Here is a 27,358-nt window from a genome sequence, read left to right as displayed (position 1 = left end):
TGCCACCGCTCGCGTGACCATACGCGTGAACGGCCAGGCGTTGGTGTCCAGCATGGGGCGAACATATTCGCTCGTTATCCGGTCGTGGAGAGTCGGACTTCCTAGATTTGTCGCGCGCCCATCGGCACGTTTTGCGGATAGCAACTCGGCTAGCAGGCATTGATCTATGAAAGGTGCAATAAATGCCCTTGTGATTGTTTGCACTACTGTGTTGTTGTTCCTTTGTCCCAAGAGCACTGGTGAGGATCCCACATCTGGCGCCCAACGTGGGGTTCTTGGGGCATCGCACGATAGTTTTAACAGTTTTGCTTCATTCGAGACGTTTGTTTGAACCGAAGCGTAGGGCTAGCGTGGATTTTGATCGCTAGCCTTGGCGGCGTGCTTTCTTGAGCGAGGCGACGGTGGCTGTCGTGTGTTTGAACTTGTCAACGTGCTAAGCCTTTTCGCAAGTGTCGGTACGAGAGCCACGTGGTCTACATCCTGGGAGAGCGAGGCTTAGCGCCCGAGGGGCATTGACAAGCCTGAAGCGAGCGAGTACGGAAGCCTCGTGGGTGGTCCGAATTGTTATATGTAAATAGCTTCTTCTATCTCAGCTGACTCTGATGAAGGCGCGGCTCTGGGAGCCGGGTGGCCGCGGGCCACGGGTGCCGCTACGGGCAGACTGGTATTGCGGCCTGGCACCGGGCACTCCGACACGTCTGGCAAGCTGGGCGCCGTCAACTCGGATGCTGTGTGCACCGAGTGGGGTAGGAACACCTAACAGAGTTGACGTCTCCTTGCGGCTACCTGTTTTGCGCCCATTTTGGGTGTTTCTTTTTCTTTGTATGCCAGTTGTTGTTAGGGTAGCGACGCTTTAGGCCTAAGGCTTTACGACGCTGCCTGTCGCACGTGGAGGGACACAACCTAGTGGACCATGGCGTTGGGGTATTGTACGTAGCTTCCCTCATTTTAGTTAGCCTCGCACGAACTGAAATTACTCGTTTGACTCAAGGAAGCGAGCTTCGTTCACATGAACTTAGCATCTGAGTAGCTGCCCAATCTTTTGCGAGCCAAGTTGAACATCGTACCACGTGGGCGATGCGCATGCAGAATTCCTTTCCCTTGCACTACTTGAGTGTTTGCCAAGTGTGTTGAGTGTACATGGCGTGAGCGGAGTCACCCCTGGTTTGCTGTCACCTGCATATCGTCTGCGCTGCTGCCCCGGACTACGATCGAGCCACCCCAGGCAATGGTGATGCTGTGGCCGGTTCGGCGCAGTGACTTCGGCGGCCGCCTGTATCCAGCTCGCAACCCTTGGCGGCGGAGAAAAGAGCTGGCGGTCACACAGCTACGGCGGCTCTCGCCAGCAGGGCGAGTCAGCGCGAGCGACGCTTGCTCGTACCAACTACTAGCTGCGTCGCCGTTTTCGGAGTCCTGGCCTGGAATCGTGCCGTCAAGTCTGCAAAGCTGCTGCTATGACCAGTGGACGCCAGCGGTGTACCCAAGGACAATGTCGGCTCGCATGTTATGGACAGCATGTGGACATTTCCTCGGCGCGGCCACTGTTGCATGTACTACCTTGTTTGCGAAGCACGCGTTGATGTTAGACCGTGTGACGTTTTCCGCCAGAATATGTAGTGATTTAAGGTTGAGGGGATGTGGGGATGCGCGACTCTCACGCGTCCCCTGATATGTTGTTTTCTCGTATAGCTCCTGTCTCCTGTAATCCGGCTTCGCCGCGTGGCTTGATCCCCGCTGCAGTCGCTGTGGTTGAAGCGCAACGCGAGAGATGGCGCGAGTGTGGCTTGCCTAACACCACCGAAGAGCGGGGTTACTTGGATGCGGAACGGAGAAGGCTCTTCCTCTTTGGTTCGGGATCGGCAAGCGACGCGCACGTCCCGCACATGCGCCGATCCATGCTTCTGCGAGACTGTCTCGCGAGGCGTCATTCAGACGTGCCACCGCTTACGTGACCATATGCGCCAACGACCAGGCGTTGGTGTCCAGCATGGGGCGAACATATTCGCTCGTTATCCAGTCGCGGCGAGTCGGACTTCCTGGATTTGTCGCGTGCCCATCGGCATGTTTTGTGCATGGCAACTCGGCTAGCAGGCATTGATCTATGAAAGGTGCAATAAATGCCCTTGCAATTGTTTCTACTACTGTGTTGTTGTTCCTTTGTCCCAAGAGCACAGGTGAGGATCCCATAAGCCAGATAACCAAAATAATGCAACCACATAATTGTGCTTTAGCATGCAAAAACTGCCAACAGTGGCTGTCAATTTTGCATCGACTACTGCTGTTTCACCTACTATGGCTACGCATGACTGCGCTTTGAAATGCAACTGCTAAAGGTGCCTTTCAAACGTGCCCCGACTACTGTTACTTCATCACAGGGCCCGTCCTGCTCAATGGTGGCTGCCCAATAGAGTATTTTGGGCCTTCTGACATTGGCATTATTCATCTCAACAGGCTGGAAAAAACAGTAGGGGCAGCACAACTAATTGGAAGCAGGCCACCTAATGGGCATGTTGCTCTCCATTGCTCTTATTTGTTCAAGTGGCTTGATGAAATTAACAATGACTGTGCGGTGGAGTAAACCAAGCCGACGGTGTGTTTCTGTTATTGCTTGGCTACATGTACTGTAGCCTTTAAGGGCATGTAAAGCTTTACGATGGCTCCAACCCAACTGCTATTGTTTTCCTTTCGACACGCAGGCTGCCAACGTTGGCGGTCAATTTCGCCTCGGCTGCTGCTACTTCACCATAGGGCCCGTCAACTCGAAAATGACTGCCCTAGTGAGCAATTTGGGCCTCATTAAGCTAATGATGTTTTATAACTGTTCTCTTATTCACATTATTTGCCTGAGCCGAATAACCAAAATAAACAATGCAACCAGATGAATGTGCTTTGGCGTGCAGGCTGCCAACAGTGGCTGTCAATTTCGTGTTGACTACTGCTTTTTCTTGTCAAGCTGGACAGTGGTTGCCCGAATAAACATTTTGGGCCCCACATGTTATTCAGGGTTAATAAGTGTATTTGCATTTGAGCACATTTCTATGCCAGTACTTATATTGAGCACAATCTGTGCAGGACGTTGCTTTTTCAGAATTGAGCTTCCATTAAAAGGAATATGTAACCAAGTGAACTGCTTATTTATTTGAGAGGTCATGGGAGGATGGTTGGCTGCTGCGAACCCACCGGCAAAGTTTTGGTAGCCGTACTAAGGGCTGACATTTCGTTAATAAGTAGCTGTTATGCTTCGTCGAGTGGCTCAATGCCGGACAGCTCACAGTCGGAGTCGCTTTCTTCAGTGTCATCTTCACCCACTTGGATGACGATAGGTTGGATGTGGTCACTCCGAGACGTGTCAAGCCTGAACTTTGCCTCCAGGTCCATCACGTGGTGAATGTTCTTCCTCCAGTCTTCCGCCGTTAAGTGTTTCATTTTTTTCCGACACTTTGCCACCCGAAATATGCTACGTCTTTACCTCGCTCCTCAACTTGAACACTGTGCTTTCGCTGACGCCGAGAATCTCGGAGACAAACTTGGTCGTGGCCTCCGCGCTGCATTCAGGCTCCCTGTTATGCCAATACGTGTAGCAGCGGAGGATCATGTTGTGTGAATCGCTATGCAGGATATGGCCACTCTTGTACTTCTTGGCGAGGCTCCTTGGTGGTGTGGATATCGAGGCGACACAAGGCTCATTTGGCAACGAAGTCTATATATACGTCTGAAGACGCCCCTCTTTCCACCGGCTACACCCGGGGAGGGGGGTGACAGAAGACCTATGGGCCCCGGGTGCCAGACGACCTAGCTACGCCACTGACCATGCAACTACGGCTATCTATAAACGTTGACTACGGCTGTGACGTTCATTTCTATTGTTTGGCCAGACGCGGCAGGCTGCACTTCTTTTTCTTCTGTCTAGCAGTTGTGTACTACGCAGATAAACACATTTACCATCACATCACGACTGTCGTAGGCCTTAAAATTAAATTATGAGGCACGCCACAGTGGGGGGACTCCTGGACCGCCTGGGGTTATTTAACGTGCGCTTAAATGTAAGTGTCACGGATGTTTTCGCATTTCGCCTCCATAGAAATGCGGCTGCCGTGGCCGAGATCTTATCCCGGTACCTCGTGCTTAGCAGCCTTGAACATCACCGCCAAATATCGTCAATGAACGCAAACGGCACAGAAAGCTTCGCCTGCATAGATTCCCGCAGTATACGTAGGATCTGCACAATTTTTGCTTTCGAAACACCCGCGTTCACTTCGCAGTTCACTTGCATTCCGGTTTGGCCTCTCGTAGTTTTTTTTTTTTTTTTTCTTTGCTTCTCTCCGTGCGCGGGAAACCGCCCCTCTGCACTGGCTCGCCTTTCACTAGTGGTAGGTACAGTTTACTCTCTTATATTTGATTGTTGGTGTACTGTGGAGGAAGTCCGATTCGCGGGATGCAATATATCCGTTTAAATAGGGGTACGGCCAGCACTGGCAAATTGCAACTTTCATTCACAAATCAACACGTCACGAGACCGTCAAAAAAGAAGAGCCGTGGGAGAACACACTCGTTTCTCAACTTACCGAACCGAACCAACTCGATGGAGTCATCTTTCTGCGACAGTGAAATCACGTTATACATAGCAGTAGGTATAATATGACGGCGTCACGAACATGCACAACAGGCGAAGCCAGAAACAGTCTGTATGCTGTAGCAATGACTGTTAAGTGTCGACCATATATGTTGACTGTAGGCGCTGTATCACAGAACACCTGTAACCCCAGAGGGCGAAAAAATCGTCCGCGCGGGGGACATGGTTTTCGGCGCACACTTGTCGACGTCGAGAGAACAATAGGGAGGAGAAAAAAAAAGAGAATGCTAATATTATCGTTTTGTTGTTAAAGACTACAGTTATAGAGCATTTATTTGTTGCTGCGTTTTAAAATCGAAAATGACTGTCGGCGCAGTGGAGTGCTGCTGTGTAGTATCTGCGAGTACGGATAGTTGCCGTGACGAAGCTACAGAACCATTTTATATAGGCGTTCTGTGACAGAACCTTCGAACTAACTGTACCATACTGCGCCGACTGCGTATGGCGCCAACACGGATAATGCATATTGCAGGGTGTGTCATATGTAGCGCTGTTTGTGTTTAAGCCTTCTGGTAAAGCCGGTTGCCTGTTTGACCTTGGACACCACGTCGAGACCACGACTTCCAGTAGGTCGCGACACTGCTCACGAGCTCGAAAATGCAGAAATGATGCGCGCCGGCATTGACGATCGATGTAGGGTGCATAGACACTTTGCAAAATAAGGGCGCCTTTGTCGATGAACAAATTGCATTCACATATCTCGCGTCCCTTTGCGCACGCAGAAGCGTAGTGATTCGGGCAAGGTAATGTAACGCGAAAGCTCGAACGTGGAACGTGATACAGAAAGGCCTGTTCCCGCCTGAAGCCAACGCCGACAAGTGTCCGTGACGAGCTTTAACTGACCTGCACGAGGCTGGGCGTTGAACGTGTGTCGAGTACCGCTGCTTTAGTCTGGCTAGCGTCCATCCCGCTTTCATGAACCAGTTAAAATGCTCAGTGTACTGGTTGCTATAGATTGTGGTGCAGAGAGACAGCCATTCCATAGCAGCAATGAAAATTACCTGGAAGTAATAGTAATGCGATGGTTTTTTGTGGTGATTGTCATTATGTACCACATGCATGGGAATGCAATCTTTCCACCCTGGGCACGTGTTTAGATAAATCGTTTATCTTCGGGAAACATGGTACAGCACCTGGATCTTCATCTCTACCTTTGTGTGCTTCATTTTTGCCACCTGTCTTTGCTCTACAAAGAAGGCCAAGTTTCACCGAATTTCACTAAGGGAACAGGCTTGTGCAACTTAGCTGGACTTGAAGCAATCAACAGGGGTCAAACACATGTGGTGGAGTTTACTGGTACAAGTTTCAATTGTGGGCCATTGTGCGTGCACCCATAGAGGCTCATTTCCTACTGCAAACGCTAACATAGCGGCTTTTTTTTTTTTTTAAGTTGTATGCCTTACCGTTAAAATATAGAAGCAAGTCTGCAAATTTATGAAATGTGGAGTCCCTGATGTAATTCCCAACACGTTTTGGTACATTACATTATTCCCAATAGGCTCGTAAGTATCACTTATTTCTCAGCATACTCTCATAACAGGCATCGTTCCTTCATTTTTTACAAGTCGTCCCTCTTTTTAAACCTGGTGGCTAAGGCATTTGTAGCTACATATAGATTGATCTTCTTAACACCTTATTCAAGTAAAACGTTAGAATACATACATATTGTTGAATTCATTAAATCACATAATGGCTATACAAGTTTTAACACAGCTTTCTGCATTTTTTAGTACCAACTCGCAGTTTATGGAATTCACTCGCGACGTCACTCATGCTTGTGTTTTTTGGCATTTCTAGCAATGTCAATCATGATTAATAGCCTGCACTTCATTTGCTTGCTTTTTCACATTGCCTGGTGTGTACGTATTGTTCTTGTACATATACTTGAATAAAAAATTCAGTTGCAAGCCAGCGCTCCTGTTGTATTTTCGCTGTCATTTATACTTTGTGCACTGTTTCTAGTCTTTCAAAAATGCACTAACTCTCCCAGCTCTCAGTGTGGAAGTTTAAAGTCGGCTGTTAAAATGAGAATCCAATAATTATGAAAACTGTAGGACAATACCAATGATTTTTACTGTTAGTAAAATGTACTGTTACTGTAAATGTACTGTTACTTTTTACTGCCAACATGCAGTTTGCACATGTTGGCACAAGGAGATTTGAAAGAGAGAAACAGTGTTACAGTGTTTAGGGTTGAGCAGTCTCGTATCTGCCATGGATACGGCAACATCATCATAGGTGTGCACAGGTCTTGCAATGCAAGCCAGAGATCCACTCCAGGGCTTTTCTATTCTATGAAGTGTCTGCTTCTTGCATTCATAACCTGGTTGGTAAATTGCTTACCTGATTTCCCATCTAAGCCCCTGCATTTCATTCTGCTGTATTCACGTAATTATTTTCAGCGCCTTTCTTTCAATGACCTTGAGGGTTCCATTCATTTTGTGTCAAGATGTTTTCTAATACGCCCAAGATTAAGCATTGACAAGTTTTCAAAGATGGCCCAATGGCAAAAATATACTCAGCCATAAAGGATGCTAACTGAGACAAGGCACCTTGTCCCACAAAACAAATTTTATTTTTAGACAAAACCACATAATTACCAGAGAATCCTGCCAACCTTTAATTCACCTTTTCGGTGCAACATCTCTTTATAAAGCCATATCTTTACATTGGCTTGATAAACGTAGGTATGACTTTTCACCTTCACGTCAGCTTACCTTTGCCAACACCTCTACACCAATAAGCACCACATGGTCTTTCCGAAAAGAAGGTTAAAATGAGAATCCAATAAGCATGAAAACTGTAGGACAATAAAAATGATTTTACTGTTTGAAACCTACAGTTTACACATATTGGTACAAGAAAATTTGAAACAGATAAACACTTTAAAAGTTTTCTGTTAAGACCTGTGTTTCCTTTATTTCAGTTGCAAGATGCGAAGTAGGTAGCAAGAGTGTGCAGCTTTAGTGCATCTGCTGTTGACAAAGGTAAGCTGACAAGAAGGTGAAAAGTCATACCTACGTTTATCAACCCAATGTAAAGATATGGCTTTATAAAGAGATGTTGCACCGTAAAGGTGAATTAAAGGTTAGCAGGATTCTCTGGTAATGTGGCACGCACAATACAGGTGGGATACAATGTGCAGACTACTTTGCAATTACTCGTTTGCTTTCTTGGTGTTGCCTGGCAGGAAAGAAAGCTGCAGCATAAATCTGCATGCTATAGTGTTATTTCTCTTCATAATATAATAAAAAAAATTGCAATTCATTGCTCCACCAAAGGCACCATCGGCCAGCTAAGCCGTTCTTGACATAAAGCTTCTCAGCTTGGTCCTTACATACGTTAGCTTTGAGAATGTCCTTTCACACAAACTTGTTACAAGGAACTGTGGAAAGGAGGTCAATTACACAACATAAATCTTTGGAAACTGACTTATTCAGCCCAGTATCATTTTATGGTGCATGTTTTCTTGATGCCAGTTGGAGACTTAAGAAGCTACATCTTAGCATGCAAGCTGTCAAAATATATGTATTTTAGAGGAGCTAGACATAAGAAGCCATTTCATTATGCCCCACATAAAGGTCCTTTCACAAAGAGAAGTGTCTGCCTAATCATCACACGAATCGCTAAGTATACATTAACCAAAATATTAATTGCATTGGTTTAAGCAATGTAGCTAATTGGGTGAGTTGGTTCAGTACTGCAGGCCTGTAAATGTGCTCAAGATACAAGGACAAAAGAAAGGACAAAAATTAGTAGTACATGTGCTGTGTCTTGTCCTTTGTTTCGTCCTTGTATTTTAGGTGCATTTACACGTTGGAAATGGTTTAAGCATGCCACATCTTAGTTTCAACAGGTATGGCTGACTAGATTTTATGTGGTTTTTAGTTTTCTTGCATGGGGGTTTACATTTGAGAGAGAGAGCGAAAGGAACAAGGAAAGCCGGGTGGGTTAACCAGATGTACATCCAGTTGGCTACCCTGCATGGGGGTGAGAGTATGAGGGGTCGAAAGAAAGGAGGCAAGTGGAAGAGCTCACTCGCACAGAAGACAGAGGGTGTCTATAAGTGCCTTTTCAGATTTGTTAATTTAGTAAGTCATTAGAGCATATATAGCTTTCTTCGTTGATATGGCCAAGCGCCCAGGATCCTAGCCTCTGTGAAATATCCACTATCCAGCTGGATGGGTGCACTCTAAAGGGGCTGACATTGGACGCCAAAGTGGGTTTACTGACAGAGGAGGTCCTCAGTAGTCTTTTCACAGTGATATGTCGTCAATGAAGTGTGCATGCGAAGGCACTGGCGGCTTTGGCATGAATGCGCCTCACGAAATGCCTCACCAGTGCTGGCTCCTACGCCTGAACTAGTGTCTGCTAGTATGCACCTGTTTCCTTGACTTAAATCGTCGGTAGCCAACCATGGCTGTAGAGATGTAACAACTGGCGACGAGGAAGACTCTGGATTCACCGGCACTTCACCGACGTCAAGGATCAACATGCCCGACTTTGGTCGGCTATCCGAGTTCAGTGGTAGCTCCGGCTCCTGGAGATCCTGGTATGGGAGGCTTCAATTCTTTTTTGAAGCTAACGAAATTACGGACGCTTCAAAGAAACGTGTTCATCTGCTAACATTGTGCGAGGAACAGACTTACGACATTGTGTGCACTCTTGTACAACCCAAGCAGCCCAGCCATGTGAATTACGAGGACATAGTTTTATAACCAGGATATATGACCGACAAACTAGCGCTACTAACCTGAAGTTCTCGCTATCACTCCCAACACTAGAGCTGCGAAGGAAGGTAGCTTTGCCCTGTCTCTTCCACAAAATAATTCATAGTCAGCATCCTACTACCCTTCCCCTTACTGAACCACATCGTACATCCCGTCGTCTTTGTAATAGCCACAGCTTTAGGCGCATATTTGGCCGAACCATGGCTTTCAATTCATCAGCGCTTCCACGTGCCATAAGCTACTGGAATGATCTTCCTGATCGCATCGTTGCATTACATGACTCTGCAGCCTTCAAAGACCAAGTACTGCTCTGGTTTTCCTAACTGTTTTATTCACTACTTTGTACTTCGTTAGTCACCCTTTTAGCCGCCATTTCAATGTTCGTTCATAGATTGCATATACTGTGCAATATTTTTCTGGCCTTATATTTGTAACTTTATACTTCTCATTAGTTCTTTGTGTCCTGTGAAACTGTTACCCATTGTATAATGATGCATGAGCTGCTTTCTTATATCCTTCATTTTCTGTACATGCCCCCCTCACACAATACTCCTATTTGGAGCCTGTGAGTATTTTGAAAAAATAAATAGATAAATAAATAAATAGCCGAAACTTTTTGTGTGAGATGAATCTATTCCAACTAGGCCGACTCACAGTTAGACATAGTCGAGATGCTCATGGCGCATTTTGATCCACAACCTTCTGAAGTCTTCAGCAGGGTACGCTTCCAAAGACATGACCAACTGCACGGTGAAACAGTCAATGATTATGCGACAGCGCTGAAGGAACTAGCAGCTGATTATAATTTTGGAACCAGCACAGACATGGCTGTGAATCCGACAATGCTGCGTCTTGACCTAATATTGCGTGACTGTTTCGTTCGTGGTCTCCGGAACGAGCAGGTTCAGCAACGGTTGCTTGCAGAAAAGGACTTCAAGTTCAAGAAAGCTTTCGACTTTGCAATGCGAACTGAAAACGCCGTCAAAGATCAGAAAAACGTGAAGGCAGAATTTAAAGACATTTATGAAGTTAGCACAAGCATCTGCAAGACAGAAAAGCAAGGAAGCTCCAGTACTACATACAGTGCAGTCCACTTATAACGATACCACATATAACGATATATCGGTTATAACGATGGGTCGACATGAGAGTGTCATTTTATGCATTAGGTCTATGGGGAAAAAAAACATTTATAACGATAGGTTATTCACCGCATATCGGATATAACGATCAAAATTTTGCAGTCTGGACGGCGTTTTCCGTGCCAAATAATCGTAACGTTTGCGTTGCTTAGTTCCCTGAAACGAACTATGTCGAGACGAGGCGATGTTTACCTCCGTAAGTTCGTATCTGCCGCCATTACCGCGCAGCGCGTCTCGCCCCGCCCGCGCACGAGTAGGCGCAGCCAACGTTGGCGCAGCGCGCCACAAGATGGCGCTAGCTGCTTCATGCGCGTCGGCCACAGTCGCTCCGAAAGAGAGAGAAAGAAAAAAAGAAGCGACAAGCAAAGCGGCGCGGTGGCGCCCGTCCCGCGTCTCTCTCGCGATATCAGGCTGACGCCACCGAAGCAGCGTACAACGGTTCAACCATAGAGTTTCATATTAGTATACCTAGAGGCAAATCTGGCGCTGCGATCGTTCAACCATCATGGGAATGATGGGAAGTACAGGCTTCGGATTGGCATTCTATTGACTGGCGAACTAGTGTACAAGTATTTTTTTGGCAGTTTCGGTTTCGCTCCAAGCGCAATTGCTATAACCTGCAGTTGGACAGTGCAACACAAAGCTCTTTGCCTTTGTTATGTTGCTCGGAGTGGCGATAGCGCGCTGGGCCAGCGACTGGGACGATGCTTGTGTCGCGGTGTGGCGTCGAAGCCGTGACGAGAAAGCGGCGGCATCGTAAACGTTGAAAGAACATGTTTTGAGCGTTTGGACTTTGGTTTGTTAAGTGTGTTAGGTTGGCACTGTAGCGTTACGTGCTTTATGAAACTTCAGAATAGGACAAAGAAGGCACTACTGATACAAGACATATACAGTTGTACTTCTAGTGGCTTGACAATCAAATTTTATTGAGGGCTTCATTATGTGCTCATTTATGTGCTCATTGAAATGCGTGTTTTAGGACTTTGAGAACACAAACTTACTTGTGGTAGGAAAGATAGCTGCTTCCTAGCTGTAGTCTAGTGTCGCACAATGGGTACCCGCAAAGCCACGCTGTAACGCTTCGGAAGCGGTACGCCAATATAAAATATGATGCAGCATACTCGTGGGAGGCCACTAGCGTCCTAGCTAGCACTGCAGCAGATGTGCTTAAAAGTACTTGAAGACGTTCAGCAATCGTGACAGCCGACGCAACCTTTCGAAAGAGCGAGAGAATTCGCAAGTGCCTGTCGTCTGCGAGAAAAGTCTCGCGTTTGCAGCGAGCAGGCGTCGTAGCAGACGACACTTGTAGCATTCCTCTCAAGGGCGCAACGCTTTGTCACAATACAACATTTTTATTTCCAGAAATACATGATGAGTATTTTTATATAAGTACTTGCACGGTTGTTTTGCTGTTGAAAAAAATGAATAAATAATTATTCTTTGGCGTTAAATTGGGAACAGAATCGCACAAGTATGCATACCCTGGTGTGTCCTGGTGACAAACCATAGTAAACCATGCTTCCATCTCAAAGTCATACAAAGTTTATGCAGCGTGTTGTACATTATATAACATACTGCAGAAATAGAATTAGATTTTACGCGATAATATTTGAGTATAGCTTTGTTTACTGCGCCAGAAACAAACGCCACTAGTCTAAAGACCGAAGTCAATCCGAAGCCTGTACTTCCCATCATTCCCATGTAGGTTGAGGCAACGCGCATGAGAAGCCCCGTAGACACTAGCGCCACATTTCCCTCTAGGGTATTTTTAGCAACTCTATGGGTTCAACCCTGTTCGAAGATAGCGCCGACAAAGCGCAAAGCTGTGTCGCTTGACACGAAGATGGATATTTTGCAGGACTCTCGATGCGGCTTCAAGGTGAGCGCCCTCGTGAAGAAGTATGAGCTCGTCCAGTTAACGATATCAACCATCTTGAAAACCGGGAGCACCGCGATTGTGAAGGCAGGAGCTATCAGCGGCCATTCCGATCAGCGGAAAAGGGTTTAGAGACCCCTTGTACGCCGATGTTGAAGAGGCGCTTTACCAGTGGTTCATCACCAATGGCTTAAAGAAGGCGGGCTTTGTGCGTAAGGACGAACTTCCCCAACCCGCTGAGACCGACCCGGTGGAAGTCGCTGACATAACCGAGCTCTGGGAGCTCGTTCCTACTGGTAACACAGGTGGTGTGTCGAAGGAGGAGTTTTTGACTGCAGACAGTGCTGCCTCGTTCTGCGATGAGGTCACCGACGAGGCGATCGCCGAAGATGTGCTGTCTCGACAGACGCAAAGTTGTGCGACGGTGGCGACGGCATCAGCGACAGTGACAACGAGATCGACAGTGGCTCCTTGACCTCGACCACGATGTCCACGCAAAGTGCACTGTCGTCGATCGACTCCTTAATTGATTTTATGCATGCTAAAGGATTGCCGCCAGTGTTCGCGCAGCAGCTGGAATCCATGCACACCGCGGTTGTGAAGCTGAAGCTGCCGCAAAAGCAAGTGCAGATTTCGGACTATTTCGGCGCGCCTAATCCTTGACACGGTCATTGGCGCTAGAAATAAAGTTTGTTTTTCACGGCCTACTGTATACATCATCTATTCTTTAGAGCAACTAGCGAATTCGAGTTCAGAGCTGCAAAGGTAAAGAGCGCAAACGCGTTTAAAAATTTTTTTTCTTTTTGATAACTGCAGTCCAGATATAGCGATCATCGGTTATAACGATCATATTTTTCGTCTTTATCGATATCATTATAAGTGGACTGCACTACCCAAAAGAAGAATCTGCGCTATTCGCATTCTGACGCGCAACATAGTCCGCACACTTGCAAGTTTCAGACAGCTTCCTGCAACTACTGCAAGAAATGCAGACACTTTGAAAAAGCGTGCATAAAGTAGTGGAAAGAGGCAAGAACTAAGACGAATAACAATATTGACAATCCATGCAAAGAAATTTTGACAACAGCCTCAACACCAGACATGGCGCTTTACGAACTCAACTCCTTAGGAGATGCGACCAGCACACAAAAGGTCATAATTCAGCTATGCATACATGACAAGTCCTTGGATTTTGAGGTCGACTCAGGTGTAGCCTGCACTATCATCGGTGACGCCACATGCAAAGCCATGTTGACACATGACCCACCACGGCTTCAGACGAACAACATTCTCCTATGCACATGGTCAAGTCAGCCCCTTAGAGGTTGTGCAATGGTATATGTACCCTACAGGGACAAGACGTTCACATTACCGCTTGTCTTTGTCAAGGGAGCAGGGTGTAACCTTCTCAGACGAAATTGGTTTCCTCATCTGGGTATACAGATAACAGGCATCAATGACATATCAGACGACGAACTTGTTTCCAAGCATCTGGACATGTACCAGCCTGTGTTCCACGAGGACACCTCAGGACACATCGGTCCTGCGGTACAAATCGAACTTGTGGAAGGAGCAATGGCAAAGTTTATAAAAGCACGTCCAGTTTCCTTCGTGCTGCGGTCGGCTGTAGAGGCTGAACTGGATCGACTGCAAGATCAAGGCATAATCAAGCCTGCGCAGAATTCGGATTGGACAACGCCTCTCGTACCGGTTCGAAAGAAGAATGGTTCGTTACGAATATACAGTGACTACCGTTGTACAGTGAATTAGGTAACGAAAAAGGCAGATTACCCACTTCTCACAACAGATGAGGTCCTCCGCCACTTGAGGGGCGGCAAGGTCTTCAGCACCCTGGATTTAGCACATGTTTACCAGCAACTTCATGTGACACCATAGACATCAAAGATATTGACCCTCAACATGCTGAAAGGGCTCTACAATATCAAATGGTTGCCTTTTGGAATCTCTGCAGTACCAGCCATTTTTCAACGCTTCATGGAGACTATGGTGTCCGGCATCACAGGCGTTTGTGCATACATGGATGACGTGATCATCAGTGGAAAGGAAGCCAAGGAACATGCCATCAGATTGGAAAGAAGTCCTCAAGAGGCTGCACAAGTAAAATCTGCACTGACAAGTGCTGTTTTGCAGTGAGGCAAGTTTTTTTTCTAGGACACCAAATTGACGAAACAGGAGTTCACACAAGTCAAGAGAAATTTCGAGCTATCATTGAGGCTCTAGCACCTAACTGCAAGCAAGTGCTGCAGTCATTTCTCGGAATGCTGGCTTCCTACAACAGATTCTTGAAGAACAGGGCAGCAATTGCCAGCTGTCTCTACCAGCTCCTTCAGCAGGACGCTATGTGGGGATTGGAAACTAAGCATTGTGGGGACCCCTTTTGGGACCCCTGTCTCCTGTTCACGCGCGACTTGGGCCATTCGGCCGCGCAATCGCTGGGGACACGCACTTCCAAGCCTCATTTTGGATAGCGTACATTCCCCGCGGCCGCGGGCGCCGGCGCGACGCGGAGCCTGCTGCTTGCGCGCGCGGCTCACGTTACGCCGTGCGTAAGAACAGTGCCTGAGGAGCGGGCCCCTCTCGCCCTCTCTTCGGTTTCTCTCTCCTTCAGCATCGGAGGTGCGCGGGCGGGCGCTTTCGCCCGGACAGATTGACTTTCGGTGCTCATGGCTGTCGGACGTGCGGACCCCCTTGGTCCCGCGCCCCTCTGAGCAAGGCGGCCCCCTTTGGTGTGGCGAACCTGCTCGGAAGAGCCAGCGTGGCGGAGCAGACTTCCCGGGAGCTTTCACCCGTAGTCTGCGACTGCCACCCCAGTGCCGTATTCCTGTATTGTACTCGCATTTTGTACATAGCAGGAAATAAACCCCCATTCGTTGGTGCCACGGCTGGAGTCGTCTCTACGCCTTGCCGGTGAGTCAGCGAACCCGCAGCGGCGGCCCTTTGCGTGCGCTGCGGAGTGGGGACGAGCTACGTGTCTCCTTAGACCTTAGCTAGCCGGGTCCGGGCACGTTAGCCCGAAGCCCCACATATCTGGGCCCCACGAGCTACGTGTCTCCTTAGACCTTAGCTAGCCGGGTCCGGGCACGTTAGCCCGAAGCCCCACATATCTGGCGCCCAACGTGGGGCCCAGATATGTGGGGCTTCGGGCTAACGTGCCCGGACCCGGCTAGCTAAGGTCTAAGGAGACACGTAGCTCGTCCCCACTCCGCAGCGCACGCAAAGGGCCGCCGCGGCGGGTTCGCTGACTCACCGGCAAGGCGTAGAGACGACTCCAGCCGTGGCACCAACGAATGGGGGTTTATTTCCTGCTATGTACAAAATGCGAGTACAATACAGGAATACGGCACTGGGGTGGCAGTCGCAGACTACGGGTGAAAGCTCCCGGGAAGTCTGCTCCGCCACGCTGGCTCTTCCGAGCAGGTTCGCCACACCAAAGGGGGCCGCCTTGCTCAGAGGGGCACGGGACCAAGGGGGTCCGCACGTCCGACAGCCATGAGCACCGAAAGTCAATCTGTCCGGGCGAAAGCGCCCGCGCACCTCCGATGCTGAAGGAGAGAGAAACCGAAGAGAGGGCGAGAGGGGCCCGCTCCTCAGGCACTGTTCTTACGCGCGGCGCACGGCGTAACGTGAGCCGCGCGCGCAAGCAGCAGGCTCCGCGTCGCGCCCGCGGCCGCGGGGAATGTACGCTATCCAAAATGAGGCTTGGAAGTGCGTGTCCCCAGCGATCGCGCGGCCGAATGGCCCAAACCGCGCGTGAACAGGAGACAGGGGTCCCAAAAGGGGTCCCCACAGCATCAAGAAACGTAGACCGTGCTGGCACACGACGACAAACGGAAGGAGCTTCTTGTATCATGCAACGCTTCACCATACGGCATAGGAGCTGTTCTGTCTCAACGTGATGACCAGAATAGAGAAGAACTGATCGCATTTGCATCTAGGACTCATGGGCCGGCGGAACGAAACTATGCACAGTTGGACAGAGAAGGCCTTGCTGTAGTGTTTGCAGCTCATAAGCTCCATTAAATATATTTCGGAAAGAAAGGTAACTTTCGTCACTGACCATCAGCCGCTGTTCAGCATACTGGGCCCAGAGAAACCAACGGCTCAAGTCCTTTCACCACAAATGACCAGATGGTGCATCAATTTATCTGCGTATGACTACGACATTGTCTACAGGCACGGCAAGAGCCATCAAAACGCAAACACGTTGAACCGACTACCATTACCAGAACGCACCGACGAGCCATGGCCACCAGGTAACGTGCTATTGTTTGAAGCAATGTTGAGACCGCCGTTTATAGCCACAGAGATAGCACATCTGACACAACAAGTCAATATTTTGCAAAGGCTGTACAAGTCAGTGCAGGATGGTACAGTAGAGAAACTCACTGGAGATGACTTCATTCCTTACCGACAAAGAGCGACTGCACTGACAATTTATTGTGACTGCCTCACGATTTGGTCACGGGTGATTATACCAAGCTCAGCACAATCTCACGCTCTGGAACTTCCACATGCTGGTCACCGAAGAATGGCAGCCATGAAGAAGTGTGCAAGAAGCTACATATGGTGGCCCGGAATCGACAAGGTTATCGAAGAAACAGTACGACAGTGTTGTGAATGCCAATCAATGCAGATGAGTCCACCCAAACTTCCTATTCCCACCTGGGACCACCCCCAGACACCATTGGTGAGTGCTGTCGTAGTGGACTCGGTACGAGGCGAGTGATGGACTCGGGCATGAAATGTTTGAGAAAGAGTACCCACGTAGTACGCCGAGTGCCACCTCACATCATTGGAGGATTAAGCAGACAACTGTTAATGAAGACCAGATCGGCAAAGACGAAATACTTTTTGTATTTTTGATATTGCAGACATGTACATTTCCCATTTATTTAACTCAGTATTTGAAACAGTATTAGTACAGAGAATCTTCTTGCATCACTAAATCTGCCAGTACCTATTAGGCCCCCTTGCAACATAGCTGCTGACGACATTGTGAAGGAGAGAGCAAATTATTTTGTTTTTTTACTTTATTTACACGAAATTGTAAATTCCATGCTGCATGTAGTGCAATAATATTTGGCTGACATGTTCACAGGAGTCCTGTGAACACAGATCAGCAAAGTTTTTCTATTATGTTCACGAAGTGTTTTAGGGCTCCCTCAAGACATCTCATATGTGTCACAGCAGCAAATAGCGTGACCAAATAGTGTTCTTGTGCTGTGATGACTGAGTCATAGAAAGTCATGTTACAAAGTTCACATTTCATACTGATTTGTAATATATATACGTTTATCGATAGCACCCATTGCAGGAAAAAAAATACAACTGAAACTGCAAAGTCTGCACTACCATAAGCTACAGATGTGAGTGACCCCACAATGCATACTGCTTTCAATATCCCTGTACCTTTCTTTTTTCCTTCGGTAGACTTGTTGCAAGACATATGTACAAGAAAAAAAAAATTTGCAAAAGGTGTAAAACAAATGCATGCAGCCATTTTTGAAGCATGTACTACGGCAATGAATTCCACTTGTTGGCTGTTGGATATACCCATACTTACTTTATCATTAGGTAGAGCATCACAGTCACAGGGGAAAGCCCCAGCAATGGGACATGCGCTCACTCTGTGCCAAGAATCACACCTTACACAATGTAAGCACATGCCAAGTGAAGTCTGCACTTGTTAAACACCATATGGCTCTTTATGCAAATGAAAAAAAAAAGGAGGGGGACCTTGGCATGCCCAAGAACTGTGGCAAAAGAAAGTGGTCAGCCACGTCTTGGTATAAATATACACGGTTTTCACCCCATAAGGGGATGCCTTGAATGCAGTCATCTTCATTGGCCCATCACTTTGGAATGGAATTAGCTGTGAGCTCTCCTAAGTGGAGGTCATGCTGCTGGCACACAGCAGAGAACGAACTTCATCCAGCAGACTTGACAGAAGCTGCGAGTTCGTGCTCTTGCCATCCACAAGCACCCGGCTGGGATTCTGAAACATCGCAGAGTATCCACATGAAACACAGCTGGCAACTCCGCATGCATTTGACACAAACACTGCTGCCCAATATAAACAGGATTAGTACTGTATTAACAACTGCCTTTAGAAGCTATGATTTTTTTGTTATCCATGCATCACAACTTCCCTCCTTATGTGTATAAGCAGAAATTATAGGTTAAAGGGACACTAGAGGCAAGTATTAAGTCAAGATAAAGTGATAGATTAGTGCTTGAGAATCTCTAAGGCGTCAATATTATTGCGAACAGAGCCTTAATTATTGAGAAACCGAGGTAAATGCAGGGCATGATTAGAGACTGCCCGATGACAAAAGCGCTCCACAGTTAAATTCTGTCATTACTACTCAACCACTCATTGCAAAAAACATCCTCGTACCAGTTCCGTCTCGTTCGGAAAGACTTCTCCGATGCATGAGACAAGCAGCCGAGAGCATGAACTGTTTGGTGTACCTCTCTCCAGACGCGGCTTGAATTCACGGTAAGCGCTGAAAGTTTTTTCATTTTCTTTTTCTTTATTTTCTTTTTTTTTTTACACACTACTTTTAAGTGCTGTTCAATTCTGTCGAAAATATGTCGTGTATCTAGCCGCATTCATGGCCGCTTGTGTACGGGCGACTCCAAAACCACGATGTTAGAACCATTGAGAAATACTATGCCGTCCCACCTGCTGCGATCATCAAAACCCGTATGCTGCGGATAATTCAAGCATGTTTCCAGGCATTTGAGAAATACTATTAAACTGACTCTACCAACATAACTCGCGTCCCCCCTCCCCCCCCCCCCCCCCCCCCCCAAAATGAGAAGGTTTGCAGCAGCACACAAACAATAAGGAAAAGAAATAACGTAACGACAACAGTTGCAAAGTTCACATACAGATTTTAATCAAGTAAAAAAAAAAAGTCGTAGTTTGTGTCCAGTTATTTCCTCTACATTTGCACTTATATTCGTTTTCGCGGGCTTCCGTTTGTACTCCTGTAGATCACGAGCATATATTTGCAACTGTGAAAGGTCGTCGGTACGCCTGTAGGGTGTGCCTTGCAAAGTTCACGGCCAACTGCACACATGCGATTCCGGAACTACGAGGCCAGAAGCGTTTAGAAATCGTTCTATATCGAGTTACCCATCTCAACGAAGAAAACACATCTACTGCGAATACATCAATAAGTTTTTAGGCACGTAAGATTTACGAAATGGGTTGCAGAAATCTCCTAAATGCGCTGCCAATATGTGCCTACTGAGATGCCCCCTTTTTGTGATCGAAGCGAGTGCATCGTGCACGTTATTATTTTAAACGCGAGTAGCGGTATGAGCTCTGTGTCGGAGAGAACCCGGTGGCAGAGTCTTTCGATTCGTTCGGGAGCGAAAGTTCCCGTGTATATCAATGTAAGTGCATAGCCTCCATAGTCATGCATTTTCTCCTCAACTCGTTCGCTGAGCGATCGGGGCTAAGCTCCGCCTTCACTAGCTCTGCGTCATGATGGCATGTCATGTCGCCGACTTCCAGTTCTCTAGGAGCGCGCGCCCGAAGCCTCTCCAATCTCTCCACCAGCTGCTTGGCAGTTGACCCCAAGCGAGAGCTATTGCTATCGAAGCAGTGTGCGTTACGAGCATTCTGTGGCAGCGCCGAATGTGTCTGGTATTCCAGTAACCACAGGCGAGCTGGGCGTTTCGACGGATGGCTGGAGGAATAAACTCAAGCTGATAAAGGAACTTTAGTGTAGATGTATGTGAGTGGCCTGATCGGTCTGCATGGTCCAGCCACCTGTTGGCGCAGAGCTTAACCTGCCAAACAAAGCACTAATATTACTCTAACCAAGTGTAAAACATTTTAAATGTTTATAAAAACAATGTGTTGATGGTTACACTCCTATGACAAATTTATACCATCAGCAAAGAAGAATGCATTTCATTACTGCTACTGTGTGTGGTTGAGCTCTGTGCCACTAGGTGGCTGCACCGTACAGACCATTCATATTCATATTCCGAGAAACAGCACGGTCAAACGGCCAGGCCCTGTCCCCTTGCGCTTGCGTTTGCCCAAATACTGGACTCGCGAAACGCTATTGCGTTAGTAATCCTCCGGTGTAAAGTGATGGCCGCAAACGCGCAAATCCTGGTGCCGATCAGATAGCGACAGTACGATGCACTGCAGCTAGCCTGCTCATTTGCTGCCTTGCAGAGGGACACAATGTCGCAGCTTGACATATTGCCAGTCGCTATGTTTGCTGCCCACAACGCAAAAAATTCATATTGTGAGCAATATTCATACGCTTCATATTTTCACCTGTACATACTCATCATCACCGTTTTGGGGCCTGGTGGTGGGGCTCTCACTCGAGAGAATAAAGAAGAGACTGGCTGCCTAAACCTCGTCTCACAAGTGGTGGAGTGTGCTGTCCGGTTCCTTCGCCCTCTCGCTCCCGGTCTCTCTCCAGCTTCACCTACGCTACATCCCTGGAGCTCCGCTCGGGTCGCCGCCTCTACCAACTGCACTCAACCATGTCGCAAGACCAGCAGACCAGTACCACGACATCCACCTTGCCTACTCCTGCGGGAACCCCTTCTTGGACAGTCACCACCCCTCAGAAGGATCCACCGGTATTTGCTGGGCTTCCAGGTGACGACGTTGACGACTGGTTGGAGCTATACGAGCGCGTGAGTGACTTTAACCACTGGAACGAATCAGCAAAACTTGCTCACGTCGCCTTCTACCTAACCGGAGTTGCGAAAACTTGGTTTTACAATCATGAGCTTGATTTGGTCAACTGGAGCATCTTTAAACAACATCTACGCCAGATTTTCGCGAACTCGTCTGTTCGCTCCGATATCGCTAAGAAGAAGCTTGCTGAGCGTGTTCAGCACTCCGGCGAGTCCTACACTTCGTACATAGAGGACGTTCTCGCCCTCTGCCGCCGCGTGAACACCTCGATGGCCGAGAGTGACCGTGTACGCCACCTGCTCAAGGGTATTGGGACTGCGGCATTCAATGCTCTTGTAGTGCTGAATCCCACTACCGTCGCCGACATCATCAGTACGTGTCAGCGTCTCGATGAGCTTCATACGCTCCGCTTACACTCTGACACATCTGATTTCAAGGCGTCCAACGACAGCGACCTACGTGCCTTGATTCGCTCCATCATCCGTGAGGAACTGCACGCCCAAGCTTCGTCAAACCCTCCTGAGGTCCATCTGACGCCTCCTGGTGGCGGCCTACGCCATATTGTGAGGGAAGAGTTAGCTGCCGCGACCTGCCCGCAAATCACGAGCCCGCACCCTATCCATACGCCAACGTACGCTCAGGTTGCCTCTATAGTGCCACCCTCCCAGCAGCCACCACAACAGGCACCTGCACCGCACATGTCCCTGAATCCTATCACTGCAAGACCATCGCCTGTTCCGTCTTATAACGCATGGAGCCCACCTCGACCGGTTTGTTACTACTGCGGCATCCGTGGCCACATTTCCAGGTTTTGCCGACGCCGCCAGCAAGATGAAAGACGTGGCTATGACGGCTTTGAAAGGGATCAGTTTTCTGGCCCTGTACCACGACGTCGGCGTTCTGACTACGATTATTATCCACGATGTTCCCCATCTCCACAGGACTTCAACACTGCCGGTTCATTGCGTTTCCCGCGTCGTCGCTCTCCATCACCGATGCGGCGCTCTTCTTCCCCTCTACGACCCGCTACTTCGTCCTCCGATCACCGCCCGGAAAACTAGATGGTGCAGCTTCAGGAGGGAAAGCTGCATCTTTTGGACAACGTGAAACTCCTCCGGAGCGCCCGTCAAATGTACTTTTGATGTGTGTTGAAGGTGTCCGAATCGAAGCCTTGGTTGACACAGGTGCATCGCTTTCCGTTATTAGTGCTGACTTGTGTTCTCGATTGCGAAAAGTGAAGACACCGTATAATGGCCCTCCCCTTCGTTGTGCTAATGCAGTTCTTGTTCAGCCCTCCGGTGTTTGCACTGCGCGCGTTTTCATTGATGGCATCCTACACCACATTCAGTTCGTCGTGCTGTCTTCGTGCACTTACGCGATGATTTTGGGATGGGACTTCCTGTCCGCCGCCTCAGCTTTCATCTCTTGCCGTCAGCGAACTATTCATATGACGGACACTGAATCTTCGTCCGCTGTCGATGCTCATAGCCTGCGTTTTGTCACGTCTACCGACTGTTTCATCCCCGCGGGCAATGAGCATATTCTGACACTGACTTCCGACACTATTATTAATGGTGATGTGTTCCTTGCACCGAGCGGTTACTGCATTTCTGGTGGGCTTAGCATTACTCCTAGCGTAGTACGGTTTCAGGACGGTAGAGCGTTAGTCGCTGTTCACAACCCTACTTCTTCGCCAGTTGTGCTCTCCCAGGGCTCTACTGTGACATGCTTTACTGACACCGAACCTCTTTCGCTCGTACCGCTTCACACCGAATCACCACCTTTGTCTACCACAACTGATTATCACACTGCTGCCGCTGCTTTAACGGCCGCGATAGATCCCGATTTGACCACTGCGCAGAAAGAAGACCTTCTGGCACTCCTGCACAAACACAGGGCCTTATTTGACGTCCACTCCAACCTTCTGGGGCGCACTTCCGTCGCAGTACATCGCATCGAAACCGAAGGCAGTTCGGTTGTACGCCGCCGCCCGTATCGCGTGTCTTCCGCAGAACGGAAAATCATTGCGGATAACGTTGATGACATGCTCAAAAGAGACATCATTCGGCCATCGTCCAGTTCTTGGTCGTCTCCTGTCGTGCTGGTTCGCAAGAAAGACGGCTCTGTACGATTCTGCGTCGATTATCGAGCTCTTAATAAGATCACGCGCAAAGACGTATATCCGATGCCAAGAATTGACGATGCCATTGACTCCCTCCAGGGTGCAGAATATTTCTCTAGTCTAGACCTCCGATCCGGATACTGGCAAATCCCCATGCACGAAGCGGACAAGGACAAGACAGCCTTTGCAACACCAGACGGACTTTACGAGTTCAACGTCATGCCATTCGGTTTATGTAATGCCCCTGCAACATTTGAACGCATGATCGACACAGTTTTACGTGGCCTTAAGTGGAAGACCTGTCTGTGCTATTTAGATGACATCGTTATTTTTTCTACAACTTTTCGTCAGCACCTTGAGCGCTTGGACGAAGTTTTCACGTGCATTTCCAACGCTGGACTCCAACTCAACACAAAGAAATGCCATTTTGCCAGAAAGAACATCAAAGTGTTGGGCCATCTTATCAGCAAAGATGGCATTCGACCAGATCCCGAAAAGGTTGCTGCCGTGCTTCGCTTCCCTCGCCCTGAAAATCAAAAGCAATTAAGAAGTTTCTTGGGCCTGGCATCCTACTTCCGCCGCTTCATCAGTCATTTTGCGGCCGTGGCGTCGCCTCTACACAAGCTGCTCACGTCGGGCACTGCTTTCCCTTGGACAGATGACTGCGAACTTTCGTTCCAAGCCCTCAAGCAGGCATTAACCACCGACCCTGTCCTCTGTCACTTCGATGAGAACGCACCAACTTGCTTGCACACCGACGCTAGTGGCCATGGGATCGGTGCTGTACTTTTACAGCGTGATACCACCTCACGAGAGAGAGTTGTTGCCTATGCCAGTCGCGCACTAACAGCTGCCGAAAAGAATTACTCGATCACAGAACAGGAATGTCTCGCAGTAGTTTGGGCGATCCAAAAATTTCGACCATATCTTTACGGACGCCATTTCACAGTCATAACCGACCACCACGCCTTATGCTGGTTGTCGTCAATAAAAAATTTGTCCGGACGACTTGGTCGCTGGGTGGTACGCTTACAAGAGTACGATTTTGACGTTGTCTACAAGTCTGGGAAAAAGCATCAAGATGCCGACGCTCTCTCTCGCTGCCCGCTGCCACTATTAGCTTCGAGTACATCTCTCCATTGCTCGCCACTTGATGATGAGACTAAGTCGTCACTCCCGTTATTACCTCTATCGGTTACCGACACGTTATCTTCCAATCGCGTCACTCACCTCGCCTCGTGTCAACGTTCTGACCCGTACTGCAACAGCATTATCCAACGCCTGTGCGGAACTACATCTGCACCAAATGCCCGATTACGTCGACAACTGCGACTATTTAAGCTTGACAACGATGTGCTGTACCGCTACATATACAACTCCGACGGACACCGCTGGGTACCTATTCTTCCACGTTCGATGCGCACACAAGTCCTTGAAGCCTTGCACGACGACCCATCTGCTGGCCATTTGGGATTCCACAAAACATACCACCGCGTTAGGAGCCGTTTCTTTTGGCCAGGCATGTCTACCTTTGTGGCCAAATACGTCGCTTCTTGCGTTCAGTGTCAACGGCGGAAACGACCGACTTCGCCTCCTGCTGGGCTTTTACAGCCCATCCCATGTCCCGAGACACCGTTTGCCATCGTTGGGATAGACCTAGTCGGCCCTCTGCCCATAACGCCAGCGGGTCATCGATGGGTCGTGACAGCTGTTGACCAGCTCACACGTTACGCAGAGACCGCTCCTCTACGCTCTAGTTCGGCCTCCGACGTTGCCACCTTCTTTCTAGATGCCATTGTGCTGCGCCATGGTGACCTCGTGTACTGTTAAGCGACCGCGGCAAGACTTTCATGTCAACAATGCTCGCAGAAGTACTCGGAGCTTGTGGCACGGTTCATAAGACGACATCCGCATATCACCCACAAACAAATGGCTTAACCGAGCGATTTCATCGCACATTAATAGATATGATATCAATGTATATCGGGCCAGACCACGACAATTGGGACAAACTTTTACCTTTCGTGACTTTTGCTCACAACACCGCTATCCAACGAACTACGGGATACTCACCTTTCTACCTAGTTTACGGCCGTTCACCGACATTCACCATCGACACCGCTTTCTTCAATGCCCCAACTAACACCTCGGCCAGTATACCCGAACAGTTCGTCTCGAGACTTGAAGAATGCCGTCAACGTGCTCGCTTCAACACAGAAGTCAGTCAGCTAGATCGCAAGCAACGTTACGACATCTCTCGTCGCGACGTCTCCTTTCGTCCTGGAGAGGAAGTTCTCCTTTGGACGCCCATTCGTACACCCGGTTTGTGCGAGAAGTTTGAATCCCGCTTCCTTGGACCGTATATTATTAATCAACAAACATCCCCCGTGAACTATCGCGTTACTCCCGTAGACGTTTCTTCCGACCATCGTTGTCGTGGTTCGGAGATCGTTCACGTTTCGCGCCTCAAACGATTCGTTCGGCGTTCCCCTCCTGGCTAAGTCGCGGCCTGGCTGGCCGCTTGGGCGTACGGGGAAATTAGTGTGAGCAATATTCATACGCTTCATATTTTCACCTGTACATACTCATCATCACCGTTTTGGGGCCTGGTGGTGGGGCTCTCACTCGAGAGAATAAAGAAGAGACTGGCTGCCTAAACCTCGTCTCACAATATCATTGCGCTCGCGAAAAGACTGAGACCGACTCTGAGCACGGAGCTCTCGTCAAAACGGAACACATCGTAACACAAGCAGACGACGCTTGCTGTGTGCCGGAAGTGCTTAAGTGTAGTGAAAATTGTTCTTGTGCATTCTCTGTTGCTTTCTTTTTATAGAAACAAATTAACTAACATTCCAACTATTACGAACAACATTTGTTCACCATAAAGTTGGAAAAATGATTGATGACACACCCTGGTCAGCACATCGGATAGCTCGCCCTACTAACGTCATTGGGGTAAATGACATCAAATGGCTAGGGGCGGCTTAAAATTCAGCCAAGCGACTTGGTGCGATCGGCAGCGATGTACATTTTTAAAACCTTATAATAAATTACACGCTTTACGCGGAGCACTTAGATGCGTCAATTAATGATCAGAAGAACCTACTCTAACGACTCGGTACATTTGTACAAAACTGTTTCAGGGTCCCTTTAAGGAAAGAATTGCTAAATAAGATGTACCTGTATATAAAACAGTCTGCAAGATGAAACACGATTACGCTCGCTTACTATATAGTTGACACGGAATGTCATACTCACTCATTTCAAGACACTCAATTTCTGTAAACAAAGTTACTTCGAGCTGCAAATTCTAGCAGAATAAAACTTGAACCAACTTGCAACTTTAGTTTAGCTGCAGGAAAGCGACATTTATTCCAGCTCAACAGGTAGCATCGCTGGGTTACCACAGTCAGCGTCTGAATATGGAGTTTTTGTTTTTGCACAGCGAAATGGCTTTGGGCGCACAGTTGATCGCTCGAGGTATCACACTGTCTATTTCTGTTCTTTTATACTCCCTTTGTGTACCTTTTTGCGTTCTTTATAAACCTCGCAGTTTGTATTCTGGGTACGCAAAATCTAAAAAGTCCCTAATAACTTATATGCAATGTTGTGAGCACCTTGAAGCACATGCTTGCATTGCTTCTATGGTGTGGCATGCTTGGGGCGAACAAATAACGATCACGTGATGGCTGAACGGATGCTTGCAAACGTGAAACGGCGACCGTAAGCTGGAAGCACTGTGGCTACTGTTGGAGTGCTGCAACTTCTCACACGGGCTACTGACGACGAAGATAAGCAAGTGGTAAGGAACCACAAGACAACAATGAAAAACTGCTGCCTTTTTCTTACTTATTGTGTCAGTCCTGTGGGTATAATGCTTGCTTTAAAAAAATAATAACACTAGTACAACGTAACAACAATCTAGTATGCATGACCTTCAGTCACAGCGGCACCTATGTCACTGCGGCTGCTGCACTGCCTACACACTGAGCCCTTGCAGCTAGCATCTGTTTCCACTGCCGCTCCAATGTTAAAACAAGGCTTGATTTCTTTCAGAACACTTCTGTGCACGATTGCTTGTACTCATGAAAAAAAGTATACGTTTTGATTGTGCCAGCACGCATAGTTTTATGCATATACATATAGGACACACT

The 27,358-nt window shown here is 48.1% G+C and overlaps 2 protein-coding genes and 1 long non-coding RNA gene across 11 annotated transcripts in view; 1 reads left to right on the top strand and 2 right to left on the bottom strand.

The window, feature by feature from the left end:
- The window catches only part of LOC129386974 (uncharacterized), a 98,091-nt gene extending 91,577 nt beyond the window's left edge, over positions 1–6,514 (bottom strand). The window contains exon 1 of one of the 3 annotated variants that reach the window (XM_072285355.1): positions 5,477–6,514. Coding sequence is in view for 2 of the 3 variants with exons in the window: in XM_055075589.2 (XP_054931564.1) it covers positions 4,566–4,623 (58 nt within the window). In the remaining variant the exon portion in view is untranslated. The other 2 variants (XM_055075589.2, XM_055075590.2) reach the window with 2 other exon arrangements.
- The window catches only part of LOC140214079 (uncharacterized), a 39,184-nt gene continuing 14,965 nt past the window's right edge, over positions 3,140–27,358 (top strand). For both annotated transcript variants that reach the window (XR_011890997.1, XR_011890996.1), the window contains exons 1-2: positions 3,140–4,370; positions 7,560–7,620. This is a non-coding gene — a long non-coding RNA (uncharacterized lncRNA). The remainder of the gene's footprint in view (positions 4,371–7,559; positions 7,621–27,358) is intronic.
- g (adaptor-related protein complex 3, delta 1 subunit-like garnet) overlaps positions 18,059–27,358 on the bottom strand; it is a 316,686-nt gene continuing 307,386 nt past the window's right edge. For all 6 annotated transcript variants that reach the window (XM_055075585.2, XM_050186104.3, XM_050186105.3 and 3 more), the window contains one exon: positions 18,059–18,397. The gene's annotated coding sequence lies outside the window, so the exon portion shown is untranslated. The remainder of the gene's footprint in view (positions 18,398–27,358) is intronic.

Source organism: Dermacentor andersoni, chromosome 11, assembly GCF_023375885.2.
Source record: "Dermacentor andersoni chromosome 11, qqDerAnde1_hic_scaffold, whole genome shotgun sequence".
NCBI classification, from domain to species: domain Eukaryota; kingdom Metazoa; phylum Arthropoda; class Arachnida; order Ixodida; family Ixodidae; genus Dermacentor; species Dermacentor andersoni.
The sequence above is the reverse complement of the archived record's forward strand: the minus strand, read 5'-3'. Positions and strand labels throughout refer to the sequence as shown.